Raw genomic sequence first — 20,406 nt, 5'->3', positions numbered from 1 at the left:
CCAGCTCCAGTCCCTTTACCAGATCATGGCACTCAGTGCCACGGCCAAGCTCAGCTGAAAAACCTCCAGGGATGGGGAATCCACCCCCTCTCTGGGCAGCCCATTCCAATCCCTGAGCACTCTCTCTGCAAAGAATTTATTTCTGCTCTCCAACTTCAATTTCCCCTGGCAGAGCTTGAGCCCATCGTGCCCCCTTGTCCTGTTGCAGCAAAAGGACCTTCCACATAAAGGTCATGTTGGGGTTGGGAGATCCAGGCTGTGCTGAACAACTGACACAGTGTTAACTCTTTCCCTCGGCCCTGCAGGATGGAAACAGGATTGATCCCTTCAGCCTGGAGCCATTAATTTGGATTTGCAAGAGTTTATGTATTGCACAGGTGATTTTCCACCAGCACACCTTCAGATCACATCTCTGTATATTCCATCAGAAAGTCATAACCTCTCCAAAGGTCATAACATCTCCAAACAAACCAGAACACTCCATTAAGAGATGATGACAAACTCTTGGACTTGAACATAGTTCCAAACAGTGACTTATATTAAAAAATGCAGAGAGAAAACAGTTCCAGGATAAAATCCAAAGTGGGCTGAAAACAGCTGGAGTCAGTCACTTAGCTGAGGAAATTCATACAGTTGTCACTGCCAGAAGAGCCTTCCCCAGCAATCCCACAGGGTGAATACCCCTGATGAGCAACTTGCCAGCCCAGCTGAACTCTGCTCTGAGCCCCAGGCCTGGCACTTTGGCAGCAGAGCAGCTTTCTGTGCTGCCTGAGCGGGTTTCACTCAGCCTGCCCCGACAGGAAGCGTGTGCAGAGAGCCAGGGAACTCTGAACAGGCTGAGTGAAGCCACTGGGGAGGGCACAACAGGCCAAGGGGCTGAGGTTACAGTTTGGCTCTGCTGCTGCCACGCTTGAAGGGAGAGATCAATTCCCACCAGTGGGTGTAGGAAAGGACCTGGCACAGGGTCAGATCATCTCCAGCCTTAAGGACAAAGCAGACAATTGAATGAAAGCTCTGAAAGGAGCTGTTGACAGAGCAGGAAGGCTGTTCTTCCATGGCTCTGAGTATTACAATCTCTCTCAGTAACTTTCCTCTTTAAGTCCTTCCACCCTTACCTGGATGAGAGTCTGCCTTTCTGCCTTGGGGAGATTCACAGCTTGGTGCTCTGCTTCCTCCCATTCCTTTTTCACCTGCACAAGGAAAGGACAGGACACATCAACAAGACAAATTTACATCTGATCCTCGTGAGCTGATTTGTCTCCACAGGCAGATCCTGGCACAGCCTGGCCGGATTTTGAAGGCACAACAGAGCTGGGATTAAAAATCTAAGACCTCTGGGCAGCAAGCTGAGTATCCTCAGTGATCCATAGAATTCCAGAATGGGTTGGAAAGGACCTTAAAGCCCATCTCATTCCACCCCCTGCCATGGGCAGGGACACCTTCCACTAGCTCAGGTTGCTCCAAGTCCCATCCAACCTGTTTGGACACTCCCAGGAATGGGGCAGCCACAGCTTCTCTGGGCAACCTGTGCCAGTCCTTTACCACCCTCTCAGTGAAGGATTTAACATCTAATCTAATCCAATTCCTCTCTGCCAACACTGTAGAAATAAAAATCTAAGTGCCATGGTGTGGGGTCATGCTGCAATAAGCACATGGAAAGCATCAGCCTGTGCAGAGCAACACACTCACCCTGTCCATGCGGTTGTGGTGCCGGACCTCCAGCTGCTCCTTGGCCTTCTGGAAGCGGGCATGCTCGTTGTCATCAGCTGGGGTCTCAAAGTACACATCCACATCATCAGTGGGCACTGCCAGGAGAGGGGAAGGGTCAGCAGGGCTTGGGAACCTGGGATGCTGCACAGGGCAGGGTGGGAGAGGGTCTCCATGCCTGCTCCATGGACTATCTGGCAGGATGAGTCTCCTGCACCACCTTCCAGAGTCCAGGCTGGAATCTCTGAGCTGCCAACTCACTGCACAACATCAGCTCCATCACCCCAGAGCACAGCAAGGCACTGTGGCAACCAGCACCTGCTCAGCCTTCCCACTTCTGAGATGAGCACTGCTCAGCTCCAGAAACAGGGGCTTGGATGGCAGGACAAAGAACTCCTTTTCCCTTCCCTTCCCTTCCCTTCCACAGTGGCTTTGGATAGTTTCAATGACATCCTGTGCATTAGCTGGTGGCTGACACGCTGGCTCCAGACATCATTAACATGATTAGGGAGCTTGACAATCAATCTGCACAAAACACTCCCCAATACTGTACAGTTCCAACCTACCTTCCCTACCAGATGCACCATGCAGGACTAACAGGCAATGAAATCAGACAGGACAGCAACAGAAGGAGGCTCAGTGGGACAAAGGGACTTGTCCAATACACTGAATGGTTTGCAACTCCACAACATCCAAATTCAACAAGGGGGAAAACAAACTTTCAGGACTGATAAATTTCAAGCATCTGCAAAATCCACACCGGGGCTCTGTGCTCTGGGTGCTGCAGTACCAAGCTCTGTGCTACAGTTTGACACACTGCACAGTTTCTGAGAGAAACTGTGGCAAACATGATGCATTTCGTTGTTGCCCTTTGCCTGAGGGAGGGTAGAAAGGGACAGTTAAGGCAACCTTTCTTCTACATTAGTTATTTTGGGGGGAAAAACCTCCAACACATCATAGGAAAAGAGCATGCTTCTGAAAAAAATTACTCTGGCACTTCAGCATGAACAGGGGAAGAGTTTAACATGAACCTGCATCTCCCAACCTTCCCTCTGAGGGAAAATAATGGGAATGTACCACACAGAGCTGGTGTGTTCAAGGGACATGTCACATCAGTCCTGGCTCCTGGGCCTGCTCATGGCATTTCTGAACCAGGCTTAAACAGAGAAAACCCTCTTCCCAGCCCCAAATCCTCCTGTACCAGGACAAACTTTTGTCCAGAAAGCTCCTGACATCCACATCTTTTCTCTCCCTGCCTCCATCAGATCAGCCTGATCTAAAGCACTTGCATGGAGCCCATTCTGTAAACAGGATTATGGCTGTATAGTCAGGCTGCCAAGCCCCAGATAACACAAAAAGCCTTTCAAAAGGCTTTAATGGCAGCTGAAGTGGAAGTGCTGGAGTTCAACAATAAGATTAATAAGGAGGTTAAAATGTTTTTTGGGAGTTTTATCATCTGACATGAAAGCCAGATGAAATCAGTGCCAAAAAACCTCAAGCACTCAAAAACGCAGGGACTGAGTCGTGATTCATATTTCATACCAAGCTGAAAGTGGGAATCTGATTTCTATACTATTTGCCTGGTGTTTTCCAAAATTAAAACAGCACCAAAATGCCTACTACCAGCAGCACAGGAAGCAGCATCCTGCTTTGCAGGACCTCCTGGCCAAACATATGCATGGGAACACGACTGGAGGAGTCGTGTTTCCATGTTATTTTGGAAAGAAAGGCAGAGATAGTCCCTGGTTTAGGGACCAAACAAGCTGGCAAGAGGCCAGCTGAGCCCTGAGGAGGAGCTGCAAGCCAGTGGGGAGCACAGACAGCATATGGGGAGAGCCACTTTTCCCAGGAATCAACCCCTACAGACCTGGAGAAGCGGAGACAGGAGGACACCTCTGCAAAGGGACAGACACCAGAGCCAAAGGGACGAGCTGCAGACGGGCCCTCTCTTGCCCCAGGCAAGGAGGAGGAGGAGACACCACACCCAGACAGACAGTGGCCAGCTGCACAGGCCAGCAGGAGGCAGGACTTACTCATCTTTTTACACACAGCCATACAATACTCCTCTGACTCAAAATTGTTCCTGTTGCCTCCGCAGCCTCCATATATAAAGCGGATGCACTTTCTCTTGTTAGGGTCGAAGTACCAGCGAGGCATCACAGCCCGGCAGGGCCCTGTCAGGGCCTCCTGGGAGCAGACAGCTGTGTGGAGATGGGGGAGAAGGTGAGCTGGGAGCAGCACAGGCCTTGCTCAGTGACTTGCATGACACAGGGGGGGCTCTGCCTCACACCTTCCTGCAGCCTCAGCACTGGGAAATATTCACCAGTCACAGAATCCCAGACTGTTCTGAGCTGGAAGGGACCCACAAGGATCATGGAGTCCAACTCTTCAGTCAGTGGCCCACACAGGGGATTGAACCCATGACCTTGGCATTGTTACAGCCAAGTTTTAACCAACTGAGCTCATCTATCCATCCATTCATCTATTTATCTATCACTCTATCCATCTATCCATCCATCCCTCTATCTATCTATCCATCCCTCCATCCATCCATCCCTCTATCACAGAATCCCAGACTATTCTGAGTTGGAAGGACCCACAAGGATCATCGAGTCCAACTCTTCAGTCAGCGGCCCACACAGGGGATTGAACCCATGACCTTGGCATTGTTACAGCCAAGTTTGAACCAACTGAGGGTCACCCAGTGTTTCCCTCTGGCCTGAGGCTCCAGACCCAATATCCTGCCCAATATTAAGGGGGCAGAATTGCTTTCATAGCAGTGACACAAAGGGAGAGATTATTTTTCTGCCCCAGACATTTAGAAATGTTTTCTGGGGGGGTGGGACATCAGTGGATAGTCCAAAAGCAACACAAAGGAACAGTTATAAATGTCCCTCTCCTTCCAAACCCTTCAGTGACCACAGGGCTTCTGTCAGTTTTGGGGGGATTTACATGGCCAGAACACCCATCACAAGGGTCGTTGTGCCATTCAGGGAGGTCCCTGCACGTGGTGCAGCTCACTCTGTCTCAACATTGCTGATTTCCCCTTAGCCAGGGGCTGGCACAGCAGGGATCAGCTCTGCTGATGGCACAGCTTCGTGCCCTGGGTGCCCCAGTGGCAGATCCCTCACTGTACAAACCCAACAGCCCTGAACAGGGACCAAAGCACCCAAAGGTGTCCTGTTTGCTGCCTGGACAGACTCTCCACAGCTGCAGGAGCACAGGAAGGGGCAGGGTAACCAAAAGCAGTGACTGCCATGCCAGCCTCAGTTTTGAAACACTAAATATGAAAACTCCATGGTATGTGGATTGCTTCATGATCAGCCAGCATGAGAGGCTGGGCTTTTCTGAGGCAAGAGAACAAATATTGTGTGTAAATTAAAAACTGTTTGTGGCACTTTGAGGAAAAAACACTGTGTACCCCCAAAAGAGACACCCCAACCATGGTACTCCAGGTCTCTTTAAACACCTGCAGACCTGGAACAGCCCTGCACACATATGAGCTAAGCCTCATTTCAGCAAGTAAAATTATCTGCAGCATGCTGGCATTTTCCCAAAAAGATGCAAGAACTGCTGGCAATGATTCAGTGATCTGGAGCTAATTGAATCTCATTCCCTCTCCCCTCCTCCCTCCTCTGCAGACACTTCTACACACAAAGTACAGGCCATCACACCACCAACCTCCCACCAGCACAGCAGAGCTCAGCACTGCACAAAGTCTGGATTATCACAGGATAAAGCTGGGCCAGGCTGGCTGATTTTCTCTTGTGGAGGACAAGTGTTTATGCAAAGGCAGCACTAAGGGTGTTCCTCACCCTTAAATGGCCAGATGGCACCTTGATGCCACCTGTGCCACCACTTTCAGCTTCCTCTTTGTACAAAACACCAAATCCAAGGTAATCACCCCCACCCTGGGATTTCAAATTCACCGTGTGCTCCAAATGCCTCTTTCAGATCTTCCAAAATCTGCAGCTATGGTTTATCTGACTCATCCCTGCACCTTGGTGGAGGTGCCTGCTCAACGTGCCAAGCCCTGGGCTCGCTGCCAGCAGAACTGCTGTTTATCTGCAAACATATGCCCTGTGCTCTAGAGAGTTCATTGCAACACTTGAAACACAAGCATCATCAGCTTCCCTCTGTTTGCTAACTTAGCTGGCAAATAAAACTTCCACGTGGCATTTATTGGCTTGATCAGAACCCCAGCCCTGACAGAGCAAACAGGGATAACCCCCAGGGAGGGAGAGCCCCGAGGGTGGGATGTGTCTCACATTTCATGTCGCTGCTCACTTCCTTCTCAGCCACAGCCCTGTCACTGCTGGGCTCTGTGGGGCTCTCCTCGTTGTAATCATCCACCTTGTAGCTGTCATAGTAGTAATCACGGTCCTCCACCACGTCCTCCTCCTCCTCCTCCCCTTCGTCGTCATCTTCATCCTCATCTTCCTCCACGGCGGTGCCTGTGAAGTCCTCCACACCTGCCTCTGTAGGGAACTCACTGCAGGGATATGGTTGAGTTAGAGGGGAAAGGGAAGGCTGATCCTGGATGCACCAGAGTAATGACTCTCTTTGCAGCTGTTCCAGGAACACCAGAGGTGGGAAAGATAAATGTAGTGGCTGTTGATCATCCCATCAGTGGGACATCCCTCATCTCCCTGCACTTCCCCATCTGCTTTCCTCAGGAAGTGGAAGTCTGTCCCTGGTGCCTGCTGTAGAATCCCAGAATTGTTTGGGCTTGAAGGGACCTCAAAGCCCATCCCATTCCACCCCCTGCCATGGGCAGGGACACCTCTCACCAGCCCAGGTTGCTCCAAACCCTGTCCAACCTGGCCTTGGACACTTCCAGGGATGGGGCAGCCACAGCTGCTCTACACAAACTGTGCCAGGGCCTGCCCACTCTCACAGCCAAGAATTCCTTCCCAATATCCCATCTATCCCTGCCCTCTGGCAGTGGGAAGCCCTTCCCTGTGTCCTGTCCCTCCATCCCTTGTCCCAGGTCCCTCTCCAGCTCTCCTGGAGCTCCTTTAGGCACTGGAAGGGGCTCTCAGGTCTCCCTGGATCCTTCTCCTCTCCAGGCTGAGTGACCCCAACTCTCTCTGCCCAAGGGTGGAGAGGGGCTGCTGAGCTCCTCCAGTAATACAAACATCACTTGTCCTCCTGCAACACTCCCTCAGGCTCAGGACACTCCTTTGGGAAGTTCAGCAGCACAGAAAACCTCACCCTCAACCCAAGGGAGCTGCTGTGAACACCCACCCCAGCAAGAACCCTACCTTTTGTAAAGGTCATAGTCTTCATCCTCATCCTCATCCTCTTCCTCTTTGGACAGAGCCTCATCCACCACCTTGGTCTGAGGACAGCACACGTATTCTGTGCCATGGAACTGGTCCACTCCACAGGGCAGCAGCATCCCATAACTGTGCAGGATCATGCCCCCTGTCAGACAGGCCTGAAAGGGAGCCAGGTCAGGTTGGCATCCTGCTCTGCCCTTGGGGAACCCTCAATGTGCCTGTCACACACCCTGAGAATGCACCAATGGGTTCAATTTTACAGCAAAAACACAACAGCAACACGTGACCTGAGAGTGAGCACCAAAGGGAAGTGGATTTGAAATTCAGAGGGCAAAAAAATCCCCAGAAAATTCCCATATTCAGAGCTTGCTGCCATTAATGGATCCCACCCCAGCCCCAACAACTGCCTGGTAAAGTCCAGGAGAAATAACTAACCCTTTTGTGCCAACTGGAGGGAGAGAGCACTTGAAAGGAACAGAAAGGGTGTTTGCTTTGCTGGGCAGGTCATTTCATTAAATTTTATCTATTAAACTTTACATCAGGGTAAGTGAATAATCACTCAAATGGACTTTGTGTCAAGGTTATTTGAACGTGCTGTAGATTAAAATCAATCAGATAATTCAAGAAAAAGGCCAAATGCAGACTGTGATCAGATATTATGTCTATATACTTCTCTTAAATTAAGGAAACACTTGGCTTTGCCATACCCAGACAAGAATGAAGTAAGAAAAGCTTTATCATGCCCACCACAACCCTTTTGTGCTTTGCTTTGTTACTGTATGGATTTTAAAGAAGCCAAATATTGCTGGAAAAGTTCTCCAACCACATTTAAACCAAATGATTTTTCAATTTGCTAGACATTACCAAGTTTATCCTCAATTAAAAGGCAATTCCTCTAGCACAGCTTTATTTAGACAGGTTTTTGCTCACAGGATTTTAGTGAAACAGGAATTTTAACTGGAGCATCCTTAACCTCATCTTTTCCAGCACCATCACAACTGATGGCTGAGCTGCTGTTTCTACAATTGCTGCTTCTGCAGAGTAGGAAACGTGCACATTTTGTCATGATTTTGCTACCCCAGCTTCAAATGGGTGGGCAGAGCATTTGCAGCAGTTTAGCCAGTCAGATAAAAAAACAAAAAAAAAAACCCCCAAAACCACAGGGTAGATTTATTCTGAGAAGATAATCCATCTCTTATGTAAAACCTCCACTAATCAGTCCCAACGAAACTCAGATTGCTCCCAGGCAAACCCTCCCAGCCAAATCCCCTGCAGCAACAGGTGCTTTAAAAGCAAAATGTGCAGGAAAAACAGGAACTGTGCTATGCCCACTGCAGCTCCCTGGAGAGAGGGATGAACCCCTGGCTAAAGCAGCATCCTAGAGAGCTGGTTTCAATTCCTGGATAAGCTACTTAGGACAGCTTTTCATGAGGGAATAACAACTTTTCATGAGGGAATAACAATTCAGGGGCTACACAGGTTTTTTTGAGTCGTTTGAGGACTTTTAAATGGGTATTTCCTTGCTGTTGCCTCAGCCCATTGAGTGGAACAGGGAATACCAGCCCAGAGATAAGCACTGCTGTGCTCCCACACCACAATCCCCCCAGGGCAGGCTCAGCACTGCAGCCACAGCAGAGGCATCACCTCCTTGGCCACGGTGTGCCAGTGCTGGTGGCTCTCACACACGTCCATGCGCTCCTTGTGGAAGAACCGGCACTTCTCGGGCACCAACAGGACGTCGCTCACGAACTCGCCCACTGCAAAACACACAGAGCCCACGGGTCACACCTGCCCAGCCTCCAGCACAAGGCAGGACCCCAGCACAGCTCCCCCAGGGCACACCCTGGGGATGTGGATTGAAGGGTTGGAATATTCATAACGGGGACAGCTCTGAAAATTGGCCCTGAGAACCTACAGAAAAGTGACTCTGAATTTCCAGGGTAAAACCAGGAGCAGTGTCCCAGTTGAGCAGGTGGGCCCAGTTTGTCCCTGTGTGGGTGTGCCCAAAGCTGGGTATTCTAAACCCTCTGGGCCATTGCCCAGCAACTGTTCCCAATGGCCCATTGGCAGCAGCTGCCCAGGGCACAGCTGAGCCCTCAGGCTGGGAGCTGGCTGGGAAAGAAGCCTGGCAGAGGAGCTGGGAGAACTGCCCTGCAGGGACTCCTTGGCACCTCCACACACACCTGAGGGCTCAGCTCTGCCCATGGGCCAGCAACCATTCCAAAATCCCCCCTGACTGACAGAGTCAGATCCCCCAGGGTGGAACTCCCTGCCCTGGGGGAGGCACTGGGGGCTCCCACCCAAACCTCAGGGGACACAATCTGGGGCTTTGGGGACTTCTGGGACCACTCCTTGGATGCAGAGGAGGAGCAGCCCCTGGCCAGGAGGAGCCACCACTCTGGCCCAGACTGTGCCATCATCTGCACCAACAGCTTTGTCCCTTCCTTTGCCTTTGGCCTCGAGGGAACCACGTGGGGCTCAGCACAGGGGCCACCAAACCCCCCTGTGTTTGTGCCCCAGGGGGCTGGGTTAGACTGCTGGGCTTTGGGGGTTAAACCCAATTTCTCTTTGTGCCACTGCATTGATTGTGATATTGTTATTAATTTGTAACTCTGATCTATAATCTCTTTGTGTTGGGTTTGTTTCTCCTGCTGGGTTACCTTTAAACCAGCACAAGCAGGTTTGCTGATCCTGAAGGCAAAGTTTGCAGTACAAGTTAATAATCAGTTGTTCAAGGGACCAAAAAAACTGACTGAAGAGATTTCACAATGAGCTGCATCACACCAAAGCTCCTTCACACTGTCTGCTGCTGAAACAGCCTGGAAATTTTTACATGCCCTGAGTGTTATCTGTGTTGTCAGCATCTGAGCAAGGCTTGTTTGGTTTTGGTTTGTTTTGCTTCCAGATGGTTTGATTCAGGATCAACTGCAGCACATTCCCTGCCTGGGACAGCCCTAACCAAAACACACAGGGCTGGAATAATAAAAGTCTGTACAGCCCAAAAATCAGAGCACAACCACAGTCAGCAAATTCCAACCATTAGACAACCACAACCTCACCAGCATGAGGAGGCTTTGGCACCATCTCTGTGCCCAAACAAGATGTTTGCTTTTGAGGAAGATGGGAGAGAGAGAATCAGTCAGTTCTGCAGGATCTGTATTAGTTGGACTTCAGAGCTATTAAGCCTAAATTTGCACCACCACCAGTGTGGTCCCAAGACATGGGAAATCAGGATCAGAGCTAAGTGATTCCTGCTCTTAGCTCAGAAATCCCAGCAAATACTTGGACCCAAAACATGGTATTTGCTCCAAGTTGAGGTTTTTCCATCTTTCTTGCAGACTTAAATGTCACATTCAGTCATTTTAAAATAAGGACATAACCAGATACTCCAAGAAGACCAGGAAAAGATCTTCAGTCCAAGTGCCTCAAAGCAACATTTCCTGCTTTAGGAATCATTTATTAAAACTGGAGAAAAGGTTTTTAAGTCAGAGACCTTTTCTCACAGAGTCTCCAAGGAGCACAAATCTTTGTCCAACCAATGTTCAACACAGTCCTGGTCCAGATATATTTTAAATATTTGGCATGACAAACATGTTTTGCAACCCCTTAGTGTTGATACCAAAGGCTCATAGACATTTCTACAGAGAATTTAAGTAGTGTTGATTCCAAAGGCTCACAGACACTTCTACAGAGAAGTCAAATAGAGTTTAGGGACAGATTATCTGATGGCAACTGAAGATAATGGAATTAACTGGCCTCCATCATCCCTTTGCAATTAGTTGCATTTTAAATTGAGATGGTATTTCCCCCATTTTCTTATCTCAAAGCAGGCCTGTTAGAATTCTGAGTTAATAATCTTTCCTCCTTCCCTATCACTAAAGCTTTAAATGCTTCTGATAAGAAAACTAAAACTGAGCAAACTTTTAAAACCAAGGAATGGGAATGAAATCCCATAGTCCAGAGCAACACGTGGTCCCACCAGCAATTTGTGGAGTGCTAAGGACAAGGAGAAGGTGGTTTACAGACATGGATTCCTGGATTGCAGCTGGATCTGACAACCAAAGCTGCCTCCCAGGCTGGGGGTACAAGTCAAGAACACTGGGAAAGCCACTAATGAAAAACCTGAACACACAGTTTAATGCTCATCAAATTTCAAGGCAGTGTCACCAAAATCAGCTTATTTTTAGCTGGAGAATAGGCTTGGGGGAGGATTATTTCTGAGAGACGACTCCTAATAAATCCAGGGATCTTGCTTTCATCCTTCCTCCCATCCAAAGTCCTCTGCATAATCAGCTGGGTTGGTTTGCTTCCCAAACCTGAATTTCCACATCTCTAAAGACACACACACCTTTCTCCCAGGATGTGTCCACATTAAATTTCATGTTTAATGAAGTGCTTTATGATTGTCTGGTGGAAGGGATTAAACACAGGACAAAGTGCCCACATGGCTGTGCAGGTTTGCTGTTCCCCTCAGCCAAATCACAAGTTATAACCTGAGACGTGGGTATCAGCTCTGCAAACTGGTTCCCACTGGGTGCTCCCAGCACTCAGACTCTCCCAAGGCTTCCAGCAAAACAAGCCTTTTCCAGTGGATGACTGAAAAGAAGCTCAGCCAGTTGAGAGATTAAGCTCAGCCAGCTGAGACTAAGCTCAGTACTGAGTTACAAAGCACAAGGTGGAGCAGTCCGACACCTGGATGCAGTGGGTGGGGACATTCTGCAAAGCACCATGAAAACCATCACAGTTTCTCTCCTGCCCTTTCCCAGTTCAAAGAGGGGACATGGGATACAGCTGCAAGAAGCAGGGCCTCTTTGAACCAGCAAAGTTTAAATATAGACATAGAAATAGAATAGAGATCTCTTGCCAAGACCGTAGCAGGAAGCCTGAGCACACTGAGCATTTAAGTCTCCAAGGCAACAGAATATTAAAGCTCCACAAAAATAGGATCAGGGTATTAAATCCCAGTGTCTTTGTGATGCTCAGATACAATAGCCCTCAGGTTTTCATGGCAGTTGCAGAGAGAATGGGGATCTCTTTCCTGTGCCAGGCACCATTATCCCACCACAGCTGTTACCGAGCTGTCGATCTGCTCCAGCAGGGCAGAGTTCCATCTTGGGGGAACCAAAACCCACTCCAGTGGGAGCTGGATGTGGAAATGGCAACCTGGCAGGAGAGGAGCCTCAGGAACCGAGCTGTTCACTGTGTGCTGCTCCCCCAGGGATGCCCAGCACTCACCCAGGCACTTGTAGGGCACCACGATGTGAGTGTGGTCCTTGCACTGCTTCTTGCCGCGCTTGCACCAGCTGTCGATGCCCACGGGCTGGTTGGCCTCCACCACGTTGGTGATCTGCAGCTCTGGGTACATCTGCCAACAGCACACACACAGGGGTTGGCCTCCAGAAAGGACACACACTGTGCAAAGCAGCTCCCACCAGCAGTGCTGAGGCTGGTTCTGTGCACAGAAACCAGCTCAGGTTTGCACATGGACACCCATCCTGCTCTGGGTCAGAACTGGGACAGCTGAGGACACCAAACAGCTCCCTCCCTGCTGTCTGTCACACAGGGAATGTGCCATCACTTCTGGGAGGCAGGACAGAGAAGAGCAACGAGGCTGGAAAAGGGACTGGATGTGGCACTGAGTGTCCTCTGAAACACCTCCAGGGATGGAGAATCCAACATGTCTTGATCCAACCCCACTGTGATTACCAGCCCAGGGCACTGAGTGCCAGAGTGATCACAGTGGGGTTGGATCAAGGGTTGGGTTTGATAATCTGAGGTCTCTTCCAACCCAACTGAGAAGAGCAACAAGGCTGGAGAAGGGACTGGAGCACAAGTGCTGTGGGGAGAGGCTGAGGGAGCTGGGGGTGTTCAGCCTGGAGAAGAGGAGGCTCAGAGGTGACCTCAGCACTGTCTGGAACTGCCTGAAGGGAAGTTCTGGCCAGGTGGGGGTTGGTCTCTTCTCCCAGGCACTCAGCAACAGGACAAGGGGGCACGATGGGCTCAAGCTCTGCCAGGGGAAATTGAAGTTGAGGATCAGAAAGAAATTCTTTGCAGAGAGAGTGCTCAGGGATTGGAATGGGCTGCCCAGAGAGGGGGTGGATTCCCCATCCCTGGAGGTTTTTCAGCTGAGCTTGGCCGTGGCACTGAGTGCCATGATCTGGTAAAGGGACTGGGGTTGGACCAAGGGTTGGACTTGATGATCTTGGAGGGCTTTTCCAACCCAGTCCATTCTGTGATTCTGTGACTCCGTGACAAGGCCAGGCCAGGGGCAGAAGCCCTCACTGGCACTGTGCTGAGGGCTGTGCAGGGCAGCAGAGGAGGAGAAGGAGATTTATCTGTTCCATTCTTTCTGGTGCAGCACAAAATCCTCTGGAAGAGGAAAATCACCAGCAAATAGGGTTTAGTAACATAGAGAATCATAGAATCAATTGGGTTGGAAAAGCCCTCTGAGATCATCGAGTCCAACCCTTGGTCCAACTCCAGTCCCTTTACCAGATCATGGCACTCAGTGCCACGGCCAAGCTCAGCTGAAAAACCTCCAGGGGTGGGGAATCCACCCCCTCTCTGGGCAGCCCATTCCAATGCCTGAGCACTCTCTCTGCAAAGGATTTCTTTCTGCTCTCCAACTTCAATTTCCCCTGGCAGAGCTTGAGCCCATCGTGCCCCCTTGTCCTATTGCTGAGTGCCTGGGAGAAGAGACCAACCCCCACCTGGCCAGAACTTCCCTTCAGGTATATTCAGACTATGTCACCCCTTGCCAAGCCAAGGTGCACCCAACCCCTTGGATTTCCTCGTGCCTGCTCCATTTGTGAGGTATTCATGTGATCCTCAAGTCCTGCTTGAGTTCTCAAGTCCAGACACTGACTTATATTTAGGCTTCTACTACATGAGTCAAATGCAGCCCCAGTTACATCAGCCTTGTAAAACTGTTTTTAAAGCTTTCCAGCCCAGACAAGGTCCATTCTGTTGCCTTCCCATTAAAAAAATTCACTCCTGGTGGTGTTTTATGTGCCTGTCACCCCAGAGGAGCAATTAAAGACACTTTTCAAGGCCAATGTGTTACAGCATATCTGGAGCACACTGAAAGTCCATTACTTTTGCAATAAAGAGTCTAAAAATACTGTAAACATTTTAATGAAAATTTTCTAATATTCTGGCTGAGCTGAACATGTCACTGAGACAGGTGCCAGGTTCCATCTGGCACAACCCAGAGCAGATGCTGGTTAACCAGCTCAGAGGCAGAACTGCTGGGCAAGGCCCTGCAAACACAGACAAGGACACCTCTGACTCACAGACCAAGGACCTTCTGTGGCAGCATCAGCTCATCTAAGCCAGAGGTAGCTCCTAAATCCCACTGCAGTGTCCTCCCTGCTCTTCCTGGGCTGGGAGGAAGGACAGCAACAGCCCAGGAATTGAGCTGGGCAACAGCAACCTCTTCTCCTGCAGGGTTAAATTGTACTGAGCAGCTAAATTGGAATCCAATTCCTCTGACCCAGTGAGGAGCCAGGATCACACAGCAGAACTCACCTCCTGGCAGTACTGCAGGATCTCCTCCTTCCTTCCAAAGCAGCTCTTGGTCCCAGAAGGGTCAGGTTCCCATTTCCCAGTCTGGATGTTCACGTGCATGTTGAGCTTCCCACAGAACATGGCAATCTGTGGCTCTGCCACGGCAAAGCCCGTCCCAGCATTGGCTGCCAGGGCCTGTGAACACAAACAAACCACGCTGATTGCACTGTCTGATGAAAGGCACAGCAACTCAGAGCACCAGAAACCCTCTGGCATCTTCTCAGGCAGCTCCTGCTTAATCCAGAGGATCAGCAGAGTCCTGGAAACTGTTTTGTAACAACATTCCTTAAGATGCTGAGCCCACCCCACGTGTTTGTGTTCCCAAACAGCAGCTTACCTAAGCCAAGATTCACACTAAAGGCTGTGCCCACAAAGGGTAAAAAAATGATGTCTGGAAAACACTGGAACTCATTAATACCATTAATTTTGGCAGAAAATTACACACAAACAGGTACTGATACTACAAACTGGGTCCCACTGCAAGAATCCTGCTCAGAGTTTGCTGTCCTGTGTTTATCCCAATATCATCTCAGAGTTTGAAGCCCTGTGGTTATCCCAATATCATCTCAGAGTTTGAAGCCCTTTGTTTATCCCAATATCATCTCAGAATTTGAAGCCCTGTGCTTATCCCAATATCATCTCAGAGTTGGAAGTCCTGTGTTTATCCCAATATCATCTCAGAGTTGGAAGTCCTGTGTTTATCCCAATATCATCTCAGAGTTGGAAGTCCTGTGCTTCTCCCAATATCATCTCAGAGTTGGAAGCCCTGTGCTTCTCCCAATATCATCTCAGAGTTGGAAGCCCTGTGTTTATCCCAGTATCATCTCAGAGTTTGAAGTCCTGTGTTTATCCCAATATCATCTCAGAGTTGGAAGCCCTGTGCTTCTCCCAATATCATGAATATTTGGGCCACAAACACCTAAGATTCTGGCTCAAACACATAATAAAGAGGATTTCTGCTGAACCAGAAAGGAATGTGGGACCAGCTCCTCAAAGCCTGTTGTGCCCCACTCAGTGCCCTCCCATGGGAGCATTCTGTGTATTCTGTGTCCTCCCCAGCAGAGCAAACCCGACAGCCCAGCCCACACTGGGGTCAGACTGCAGACTGATCAATGAAAACAAGCTCAGGCCCCTTTCTGAAATCCTGCTGGCTGACCAAAAGAGGAAAGAGGGGAGTAAATTAAATTTCAGGCTTGTTTTTTTTTCCCCTGAGAAGCCCAAGCAGCTGCTGGAACTGAACGTGCCCTCCCTAAATAACTACTGGGTGTTGTAAAAGAGAGAGAGAAGAGGCAAAAACCAGATGAACTTCTACATCAAAAGCTCTTTAAGAGAATGAAATCCATTTCAACTACTCCAGACCAGAACAGCAATGCACAGTGCCTGCCCTAAGCTGCTTTTCCCCTGGCAAGCAGCACAACCCCAGCCCACCAGTCCTGCCTTCAATATTTGACTTTTCTGCACTCAAAAATGCCTGAATTACTGAGGGCACCCTGTTGCCTGCAGACCCCCATCATCTCACACCAATGTGTGTGTGCTTAAAGCAAACAGAGGAGCAAAGGGTTGAATGGGCAACCCCAACATGCAGCTCCCAGTTACTGAGTATTAGGAGAAAGAATAACTCCATTCTAATTAACTGATTTCTCCCCCACCCCTTATCTCACTGCCTGGAGATAAGACATTTCAACACTCACAGAGCCCAGGATTGTTTAGTGCTGAACACACAGACAGAAAACCAACTGGAGGCACAAAAGCATAAATTAAGTGCAGAAAAGTGACCCCTTGAGTTCTAAGAACTATTTGACTGTGCACCACTTGAGGGAAACAATCTCATGGAGTGGCTTCTGCTTATCTGAGCCTTCCAACCAACACGTTCTTGTGAGAGGATGTTTGAGCACAGGGCAATGAAATGCAGAATTATAAATAACAGATACTGGCATGGATCTCCCAGCACCAAAATGCTGCCAGGTTTGCTGTGGGTGCTTTGTTGTAGAAACAAGGAATTTCCCAAGGAAAAGGTAAATTATGTGGTTCAGGTAAAGGAGGAGCCCTAAGGAATACACTGAGCCTGGGGAAATGGGTTCCTTCAGGAATCAAACCCTTTAATAAACTACTTCCAAGTGCAGCTCTTGCACCACTATCCCTCCATCACTTCACAAGTACAACAATCCTTCCCAACTCTAAACACACACAACTTGGGAAGAGGCCCTTTTTATCTCCCTCCAAACAAACACCACTTTGGGACCAACAGCCACGTTCCAGAGAGCTCAGGACTTGACATGTTAAAGGAAACAATCCACAAGGCAGTTTGACAACAACACTGAACCACATCCAAGCTCCAACCTGGGAAAAGAACCAAAAGAAGTGCAAAATGGAGTACACAGGAAGCATTAACCCTTGGAGGAACACAGGGCATCAAAAGAAGCCTGGAGAAGAGGAGGCTCAGAGGTGACCTCAGCACTGTCTGTAACTCCCTAAAGGGAAGTTCCAGCCGGGTGGGGGTGAGAATCCACCACATCTTGATCCAACCACATCTTGATCCAACCATGTCTTGATCCAACCACATCTTGATCCAACCATGTCTTGATCCAACCACGTCTTGATCCAACCACGTCTTGATCCAACCCCACTGTGGTCACCACCCCATGGCACTCCGTGCCATGGGGTGGTGACCACAGTAGGGTTGGATCAAGGGCTGGATTGATGATCTCAGAGGTCTCTTCCAACCCAGCTGATTCTGTGAGTCTGTGATCTCTGGCTGTTGGACACACAGGCCACGAACCACCTTCAGAGGGCACTACCTGGGCTCCTCTGCAGTGCTGAGGTGCAAAGGAGGGTGTGGATGTCTCCAGAACTCTGCATGTGACAGGCCTTGCTTGGCCACCCCCTGAGTGAAGGGAAGTTGTGGCCAGCTGGGGGTTGGTCTCTTCTCCCAGGCACTCAGCAATAGGACAAGGGGGCACGATGGGCTCAAGCTCTGCCAGGGGAAATTGAAGTTGGAGAGCAGAAAGAAATTCTTTGCAGAGAGAGTGCTCAGGCATTGGAATGGGCTGCCCAGAGAGGGGGTGGATTCCCCATCCCTGGAGGTTTTTCAGCTGAGCTTGGCCGTGGCACTGAGTGCCATGATCTGGTAAAGGGACTGGAGTTGGACCAAGGGTTGGACTTGATGATCTCAGAGGGCTTTTCCAACCCAATCCATTCTGTGATTCTAAAAGAGAACCAAATGTACATGCTCTGAATGGTTTGGGGACTGTTGGCACTGCTGATGCCTGGAATGTGCTTTCTCCAAGGCAAACATAACAAGTCTGCAGCAGAACAAGGGAACTGCAGGAGCAGGAGAGGTGCAAACATCCACAAGCTCATTCACCACAGACAGCCCTTGCATGAGCAAAGCTCCTGTCCAAACACATACCAAGCCCCTGAAATCATGCCCAGCCCTCTTTCCCTGCTGCTGGAGCCCTGTTTGGTTTTGCTGTCCCTGCTGACACTTCTGCTCCCTGCGAAGGTGCCGTTCCCCTCTCTGATTACTCGCATAGTTTGCACAGCAGAGCTGTTGCCGTGGCTACCCCAGCACATGCTCAGCCCCATTCCCGGCTGCAAAAGCACACTAATTACTTGCTTGATTTCATCACTTCTAATCAAACTGCACAAATCTTCTCCTGGATTGTGCTGCTGGGGGAGTTAATGAACTCTGAGCTACACCAGTTGATCCTTTAACCCCACGACCTGCAGGGTATGAGTTTTGAGTGATGGGTTTCAGTTCCTCCTCCACTCCAATCCCCCTCCAGCCCCCAACCACACGGATTTGTCACAGAATCCCAGACTGTTCTGAGCTGGAAGGGACCCACAAGGATCATCGAGTCCAACTCTTCAGTCAATGGCCCACACAGGGGATTGAACCCACGACCTTGGTATTGTCACAACCAAGTTTTAACCAACTGAGCTGATCTCAGGGTAGATCATTATTTCATTTAGCATTTTAATACAGCACCACAAAGTTCATCTGTACCTGTGGAGGCCACACCTTTGACACTGACACACAGTGAGGGAATCACCTACAGGAGGTTTGAGACTCAGTAATTTCGTGGTGCCTTGTGAGGATCAAAAAGGTTCTTTGAGTTGAGAAAAGGCCTCTGGAGCTGCAGGCAGTGTGAGAGGACTAAGAGCTGGTACCTTTTGGCACAAGGATGTGAACACTGAGAATCCAGTTAGTCCTGTGAGAAAAACCAGCAGGCTAGCAAAAATGAGATAGAGGTTTTGGGAGAAGCTGTTCATGAGAAAGGAATGCTGAAGAGTTCAGTTTCTCAGGAGAAAGAACATCTGGGCAAAGAGTGACATCAAATTAGAAGCTGCAATGAAGTTTATGGACACTGCTATTCAACCAATGGGACGTGGCCATGGGTGAGGTTTTACAATATATACTTGTAATATATATTGTGTAACTTAAAGTTAGTTCTAGCTTTTGCCTTTTCCTCTTTTTTTGCCTTTTTCTTGCTTCCTGGAGTGATTTAATAAACTATCTCTTGTGTGACATCTGCAGACAGTGCCCCCTCCTTTTCTGGCTGCCACAACTTTACCGAGTTCTACCACAACTCCACAACTGAGGTATCCAAATAGAGGTGGATCCCTTGGGCTGCATTCAATCATGGAATCACAGAATGGACTGGGTTGGAAAAGCCCTCTGAGATCATCAAGTCCAACCCTTGGGCCAACTCCAGTCCCTTTACCAGATCATGGCACTCAGTGCCACGGCCAAGCTCAGCTGAAAAACCTCCAGGGATGGGGAATCCACCCCCTCTCTGGGCAGCCCATTCCAATCCCTGAGCACTCTCTCTGCAAAGAATTTCTTTCTGCTCTCCAACTTCAATTTCCCCTGGCAGAGCTTGAGCCCATCGTGCCCCCTTGTCCTATTGCTGAGTGCCTGGGAGAAGAGACCAACCCCCACCTGGCCACAACTTCCCTTTAGGCAGTTCCAGACAGTGCTGAGGTCACCTCTGAGCCTCCTCTTCTCCAGCCTGAACACCCCCAGCTCCCTCAGCCTCTCCCCACAGCACTTGTGCTCCAGTCCCTTCTCCAGCCTCGTTGCTCTTCTCACTTGGGTTGGAAGAGACCTCAGATTATCAAACCCAACCCTTGATCCAACCCCACTGGGATCACTCTGGCACTGAGTGCCCTGGGCTGGTAATCACAGTGGGGTTGGATCAAGACATGGTGGATTCTCCATCCCTGGAGGTGTTTAAGAGGACACTCAGTGCCACATCCAGTCCCTTCTCCAGCCTCGTTGCTCTTCTCTGGCCCCACTCCAGCCCCTCAATCTCTTTCCTCAACTGAGGGGCCCAGAACTGAACACAACACTCAAGGTGTGGCCTCCCCAGTGCTGAGTCCAGGGGAAGGGTCACTGCCCTGGGCCTGCTGGCCACGCTACTTTTGATCCAGGCCAGGATCCCATTGGCCTTCTTGGCCACCTGGGCACACCTGGGCACACCTGGGCACACCTGGGCACTGCTGGCTCATGTTCAGCCTCCTGTCAATCCAACCCCCAGGTCCCTTTCCCCCTGTCCCTCTCCAGCCACTCTGTGCCCACCCTGAGCTGCTGCAGGGGGTTGTTGTGGCCAAAGGGCAGGACCTGCACTTGGCAACATCCCTGTGGAAAGGAGGGATGTGGAACACACAAACCAGCAGGAGGTTTGGGCCAGAGCCACGTCCTCCTCACCAAGCTCTCCAGAACTCCAGAGACCTCACCCACTCCACACTGCAGAGGGATGAACCGACTGACAGCCCATTTTCCTCAGGGAATTTCCCAGCCATAAATGGAAGCAGCTGCTCCTTGTGGTGCTGGGGAGCAAGGACTGAA

At 49.9% G+C, this 20,406-nt stretch overlaps 1 protein-coding gene across 3 annotated transcripts in view; it reads right to left on the bottom strand.

Moving 5' to 3' along the window:
* The window catches only part of APLP2 (amyloid beta precursor like protein 2), a 62,307-nt gene that overhangs the window by 14,849 nt on the left and 27,052 nt on the right, over positions 1-20,406 (bottom strand). For 2 of the 3 annotated variants that reach the window (XM_071576111.1, XM_071576112.1), the window contains exons 2-9: positions 14,517-14,690; positions 12,225-12,354; positions 8,634-8,746; positions 6,972-7,147; positions 5,976-6,199; positions 3,741-3,908; positions 1,690-1,805; positions 1,116-1,190 (exon numbers count right to left, since the gene is read on the bottom strand). In XM_071576111.1, the coding sequence (XP_071432212.1) occupies positions 1,116-1,190; positions 1,690-1,805; positions 3,741-3,908; positions 5,976-6,199; positions 6,972-7,147; positions 8,634-8,746; positions 12,225-12,354; positions 14,517-14,690 (1,176 nt within the window). The remainder of the gene's footprint in view (positions 1-1,115; positions 1,191-1,689; positions 1,806-3,740; positions 3,909-5,975; positions 6,200-6,971; positions 7,148-8,633; positions 8,747-12,224; positions 12,355-14,516; positions 14,691-20,406) is intronic. The other variant, XM_071576114.1, reaches the window with a different exon arrangement.

Source organism: Pithys albifrons, chromosome 23 (assembly GCF_047495875.1).
Source record: "Pithys albifrons albifrons isolate INPA30051 chromosome 23, PitAlb_v1, whole genome shotgun sequence".
Lineage (NCBI taxonomy): Eukaryota > Metazoa > Chordata > Aves > Passeriformes > Thamnophilidae > Pithys > Pithys albifrons.
The sequence above is the reverse complement of the archived record's forward strand: the minus strand, read 5'-3'. Positions and strand labels throughout refer to the sequence as shown.